We start from the raw sequence: 6331 nt of genomic DNA, 5'->3' as shown, positions 1-6331 counted from the left end.
AAACTCGGCATTGTTGTCATAGCAACATGGCGCGTCTCTAGCCAATTTCAGCTGCACAAGCTACAAAATAACTAATGAGGCGTATTTAACACATTAATAAGACTGTAGCGACATGCCTATAGGTAACAGTATACATGCTATGTGTACACTTCTTCATTTGGTTACAACACAAGCACAAGTGCTTAAAATAGTAGAAAACCACAATGGTTTACTACGTGTGATACTGGGAGTAGCCATCTTGGTAACTGAACTCGGGGTCCTCTGAGTAGTCCGACTTCACGAGTCGTTTTTCCGACCTCGGGGGCGTTCTTTTTGCAACTTCCGGTCCGTTAACTCGGAAAACCGACTCGGAAAACCGAGTTCGTTGGACAAATCGAACGCGGCATAATGCTTGTCAGTACTGTCTATGCCGGTACTCGGTAGGTACTTCAAGATGGCGCTAATAAGCTGGGAAAAGGCGGATCGGATGACGTAAAAGGTCACGTGACTGATATTCCTCGAGTCAGAGCAACTCGGGCGGTCGGTTTCCGAGACAAATGGAAAGCACCATTACCATGGATGTGTAGGACCTGTCTGTCCCCGGTGGTAATGTAACTCACAGTAGATACAGCTTCAATAGCGCTATGCATCCGTCTGTTTAAAAGCACAGGCACCGACGCTGAAAGCGGCGGAGGAGCAGCTTTCTAGCCGCTCTGCTACAGCACATACATGATACCTAACTGTTAGCTACACTGTTAGCTAGCATCTTAGCAGCTGTGCCGTCCGCCTCAAGGCATCATTGGGTCCTGCTCATAGGCGGTAGATAGTCTATGGTACTACAGAGATCAGCAGAATGACCTCAGCCTCTACTAAAGTAAGTTATTGTTCCACATGAACCAGTAAAATTAAGTTTGTCGCCACAGAGTGAAGTTAGCCCGGTCTGAACGGTGTCCTATTGCTTGTACACAAACGCACGAGTCCCTCAGTGCGTTTGTCGCTGCTGCTCGCGGGAACGGAACGTTATAATATCAGACACCGGTTACTGAGAGAGGGATTCAGGAGAGGTTTAGATCAGTTGTTTGAGAAAATATGCTTCCCAACAACTGATTCTATTTGGTTATTTCTTTACCCTGAATTAGTCCTCAACTGTAATCAGTTTTAAAGTTTGCGGTCACGATAGATAGATAGATAGATAGATAGATAGATAGATAGATAATTTTGAAGTGGACTAGCAGGTAAACAGGTGTTACCAATGATACTGATTAAGGTTCCGATCTATTCAGGTCAAACGAGGTCAGGGTATTGCTTTTGAGCATAGCTTAATGGCATAAATGGAACAGACCCTTTCTAAGCCCCGCCCCCTTAGGTACCCGGTTAACGCTCTTATACTTATGCTAGGGGCTAGGCTAGTCTAAAATGGTTAAAAGATAGGTGCGACATACAGTGTATATTCACATCTGAAGTTAGCTAATGTTATGTTGATTTAAACGCTAGCTAGCTAGCTAGTACATGGCTTATCTAAATACAGGAAAGGAGAAAGTTGACCAAGATTCTCACTGAGGCAAATTAGAGCCAAATCATTACACGGAAATAATTTAGTTGTAAATGCAGTCTGTTTGTTCACGGTGTAGGTAGCAACCTAATGGCGGAGGGTGGGAAAAACATTAACATTCTGTTTTTTTATCAGCTCAAAATTGTTAACTATAAGAAGATCCAGTGAAAGTGCGGGCCACTGAGACAAGGCTGTAATTTAATTTCATGCCTTAAATAGAATAAACTGAAGTTGTTTGCTCTGCCGTCTCCCCCGGCAGATTTAAAATGCAACAAGAATGCAAACATGTAACAACAGTACTCATTGTTCAGTGCTTGTCATTCTCTCACACTGTGTTTTACATTGTGCACTGTTCATGTGATTGTGTCCGTCCCCTATTGAATGATACATGAGCAGGGAACTACATTTCTAAGTTATTGTTTTAGTCCTACATTTCTCCGCAGACAGTCTGTGTGGATGTGAAACTGTTGTCCAGTCCTGATGCTTGTGTGTGTCTTCCACAGGTTGGTGAGATCTTCTCTGCGGCTGGTGCTGCCTTCACCAAACTAGGTGAGCTCACCATGCAGCTCCACCCAGTGGCAGACTCCAGTCCCACAGGGTAACATTTCAACCTTTTAAGTGGGTTTCTGGGAAGAATCTGTATTGAAAAAGTAGAAAAGATACATTCCTGCACACACTGTCTAACTTGCAAAACATTTATTAGCAATGTTTCGGTCCTAGACCTTAATCAGACAAAATGGGTCATGATAATGAGAAGCCATCTTAAAAAGGGAGTGGCAAAATAATAATATAAAATATATAATATATAAAAATAACTGCAAAAAATCATTCATTCCCCACCTGCAGAATCTGTATTGACCATGCTTTAACAACTACAAAACTAAATATCATATCATATCATCATACTTTTTTGACATAAAATAAGTCTTAAGTTGTATTCCTAATGGTCCTAAAAAGTCTTAAATAGAACCTGTTGAAACGTGCAGAAAGCCTAGCTGTAAATCTGAACATATTCATAAAGAAGAATGCTGCTGCTAATCTGATATGAATACTAAAGTCAGTATAGTTCCCATCTTCCCTCTAGCGGCCAGACAAAGAGCACAGTGAAAAGGAAGCTATACGAGGACGGCGCTCTGCCCGCCACCTCTGACAGCTCGAAGAAGGTCGCCAAGAAAACCACCACTCCTGTAGCCATGGAAACGCAGGGCACTCCAACCATAATATCCGTGCCCACTCAGGTCGTTATGGCGTCAGGACTACAGGGTTCCCCCTCCAGCCACCCCCCCCTGAAGAAACAGAAGACTGCAGGTGAGTAAGGAAAAGGTGTAATTAAACATGGAACTCCTGTAGTATCAGGGTAAATAAAAAGAGGAGAATCCACACACTCTTTCTACTACTCTCCCACTATATGTTTTATTGACTGTTGCTGTACTGTGTGCTCTTTATCAGGCATCATATAATTGACATATGTCAATTTCTTTTTTCTTTTTTTGGGCCTGTGAAATCTTTTTTAAAATGTGTTCTTTATTTATTCTTTAACACAAGAGGACAACAAGAATATTTACAAAACTAAATAATTTACAAAACAGCAACAGAAACACAGTGACATTAAGACATACAGCTGGATGCAAAAGTTTGGCCACCCCTCGACAAATAACACATTTTGGTGATTTTTTTAAAATTGAAATTGAAAGGATGTAAACAGAGCCTCTTGAGGCGGTGGGACATAAAACACAATATTTGCATCAAACATTCATGCATTGTTTTATTTTATTAATTGAGCAAAAATTAAAACATCATTATGGCATGTGCAAAAGTTTGGGCACTGTAAGGTTGCTGGAGCAGTGAAGGCAGGATGGAAGGGACCTTTTAAACTCTTCACTCACTATTTACAGGAGCTTGGCCCAAACCGAAGAAAACAACAAACTCAATAAAAATGAAAACAAATGGGGAAAACCGATAACTAGCAGCTTCAGAACATTAACTCTGCTCTGGGCTTTGCCCCCTTTAAGCTCGGGCCCCTGGCAGCTAACAATCCCTGTGGCCTGCTCACCATCTGGCAAAAAATAAAAAATACCCTGGGAGGAACCTCATCTCCTGCTCATAGATATAGGAGCTCCTTTCTCCCCAGTAAGTAACCATTAAGGAATCACTTAACTTCTAGCACATTTATCTAATAACCTATAGATCAACAGTGGAATAAACTCACTACACTACTTAATTTTTTATTTTATTTTTCATTAGTCTTTTTAAAAGTAATAAGTAATATTATTACTTTATTTATTACACCCTGTCAACAGTAATTAGTTACACTACTAGTTACTGGGAAAATAATCTATACTGTCCTTCAAGATTCTACTTCATTTGAACTGTTATTTATGGGCTGTGGCCAAGTTAATGTAACAGTCAGAGGAAAACTGTAGTAAAGTGTTGCTGGAGTGGAAAGTTACTGGTAAATAATTTGACTATTGTCAAGAAAACTGCTGGAAAATGATTTCTTAAAAATAGTGAGAACCCTTTTAGAAGTATTTGCTTGTTTAAACATAATAATGTGTGTTTTTTAGTAACGCATATCAATGGGATGTGGCCTATACACAAAGTTCAGGTATTGGTATTGGGAAGGAAAAAAAGTTACCCTATGTTGTTTATAATATTTGAAATAGCCCTTTTCTACACATGTTCATCCTTTTGGTTTGTGTGTAGATGTGACCCTCAGTGCTCTAAATGACTCAGATGTCAACAGTGATCTTGTGGACATCGAGGGACTGGGTGAAGGATCCAACTCCAAAAAACTCAACAACTTTGATCAAGGTGAAGTTCACATACAACTGCTTATGAGATTTTGGGCGGTGATTTTAAGACACAGAACAGAACTTACAGTGGAGCAGCAGAGGCAGGGGGAGAACTATGGTGGCACATAACAAGACACAAACAAGTCATGGATGTATTATAAGATCAATAACTGTCATATTCTTTCCTTTGACTTTATTAGATGTGGGAACTGTTTGGTCTCTGTAAATCTTTTATTAAGTAGTGTAAACGAATCGTGATGTCACCCACTGGTTTGTGGAGTATAGTTGAAGCCTAAAGTTTGGCATTATGGTTGTCGCCATGACAATTAGATGGAGCCAGCGAAATTGATCTGCTCTCATTGGCTGCACAGGTTTGACTCGTCCGTCACAGGAAACAATGGCGGCTTGCCTGGTCACGAACACATTCTTGTATTCCAGATAAACAGTACACTAAAATATGTTTGTGAAACGATTTGAAGAGAGAAATAGTCAACGCAGTAACAGAATCTAAAACAAATAAATCTAAACGGAAGCCTAATTTGACAGTTCGATCTGAGTTTGGGATGTTTAGTTGGATTGACTCACTGAGAATGACCTGTCAATCACAAGGTAGCCCCACCCTAAAGTGTACCCGGCTTTATGGTCTATTTCACTCTAAATGGGACCATCATTTACTCAATATACATCGTCTGAATCCGAGAGTATCATTTGATAAAAACTACAACGACCAGCTGTTTAATGAAATAACTGAGCCTTTTTAAAACATAACTATATATTTGTGATACATTTTTTAAAGATGGACATCAGTAGTCAAGTGTTACATTGTCAGTTTTGGTGTTTTCATGGCGTTTGTCAACAATAATAGTTTTTTTTTTTTTGTGTCTCCATAGATAACCTGAACCTGGACTCGAGCCTCATCATGAATCCCGGTGACCTTCCTCTGCTCTCCCGTTGACCTCTCACTTCCTGTTGGACTTCATAGAAATAATGGACAAAACTATGAAAATAAGTTGTGATAAACTGAACTCATCCTTGGAGCCAGATGCTGACCACACACATTAGCTAGCTAACTATGTGAGTACTGTATTGTGTTATGGAGGACACCAACGCATCACACTTCAGTGAGACTGGTTGCCACTGTCAGAAACTTTAAAGAGCAATTTAAAGTTTTCTTGTACTGTACTTTTTTTTTCACTTCAAGACGTTTTCACTTCAGAACATTTCTTCTCCTCCTCATGGATGTGTTTGTAGGAATGTCCAAAAGATTTACAAGAGGCAGCTCTTCTGAGATTGTGTTTCTTGTGGGTTTTCCTTCAAGAGCTTCCACAGTCAGATGCACCTCTACTGCAAAAGCACAGGGATTAGAAAGCAGATATTTGTCTCAACAGTAATATTTGATTGTATTTTATGTTCAAGATTGTCTTGCCACATTTAGAAAATGATTGTATCAGATGCTAACACAAGCCTCAGTTTGTATAAGAGTAGTTATTACAGTATTTAGAACAGTTTTGGACTCGAGTGATTAAATCCAGGATATTTTCAATGTGAATTGTCTTCTCCCCTGCTGTTAACTGTATAGTAAACGTGTGTTAGAGGCCACAGTCAGATGGGATCATACACTTAACTCTTTTCATTCCAATTATGCAGACAACTAAACAATAAACAGTAAGATGAGTTGCTTATACATTTTAAGGGGTGGTGTCTTGAGATAACAACATAATTATTTCACTTTCGTGAGATAAAATGTATTGTGGTGAAAATTTTTCAGACTGAGGTATCAAAATGGTATAAATACATTCAAATTAAAATAAAGTATGGAAAACCCCAAACCAATTTTCAGCAGAAAACCTTTCTACATATTTTGCTATACAACACTACATGGTAATGGTGAATGGTAAATGGACCTGTACTTGCATAGCACCTTTCTAGTCTTCCAACCACTACGCTTTTACACTACGTGCCACATTCACCCTTTCACACACATTCACACAGCGATGCACAGCATCGG

General features: G+C 39.6%; 1 protein-coding gene across 5 annotated transcripts; it reads left to right on the top strand.

Moving 5' to 3' along the window:
- The first annotated feature begins 464 nt into the window (after positions 1–464).
- LOC118338215 (chromatin complexes subunit BAP18-like) lies at positions 465–6152 on the top strand. 5 transcript variants are annotated; one of them, XM_035675476.1, is made up of 5 exons: positions 465–585; positions 2035–2129; positions 2598–2839; positions 4235–4342; positions 5214–6152. In XM_035675476.1, exons 1-5 carry the CDS (start codon positions 559–561, stop codon positions 5276–5278), a joined length of 537 nt encoding a protein of 178 aa, XP_035531369.1. In that variant the 5' UTR covers positions 465–558; the 3' UTR covers positions 5279–6152. The 5 variants fall into 5 exon arrangements, with proteins under 5 accessions (XP_035531369.1, XP_035531371.1, XP_035531370.1 ...); XM_035675478.1 differs by having other exon boundaries at positions 466–585; positions 2616–2839; XM_035675477.1 differs by having other exon boundaries at positions 496–853.
- Positions 6153–6331: the final 179 nt, after the last annotated feature.

This window comes from Morone saxatilis, unplaced genomic scaffold (assembly GCF_004916995.1).
Source record: "Morone saxatilis isolate NCDOM2014 unplaced genomic scaffold, NCSU_SB_2.0 Contig4, whole genome shotgun sequence".
NCBI lineage: Eukaryota > Metazoa > Chordata > Actinopteri > Moronidae > Morone > Morone saxatilis.
Note: the sequence above shows the minus strand (reverse complement) of the source record. Positions and strands in the feature narration are given on the sequence as shown.

Excerpts from the sequence above, each read along its gene's own strand:
- LOC118338215 (XM_035675476.1), top strand. The coding sequence starts at position 559 with ATGTGTAGGACCTGTCTGTCCCCGGTG. Across the intron at positions 586-2,034 it reads GGACCTGTCTGTCCCCGGTG|GTTGGTGAGATCTTCTCTGC; the intron begins GTAATGTAACTC and ends TGTCTTCCACAG. Across the intron at positions 2,840-4,234 it reads GAAGAAACAGAAGACTGCAG|ATGTGACCCTCAGTGCTCTA; the intron begins GTGAGTAAGGAA and ends GTTTGTGTGTAG.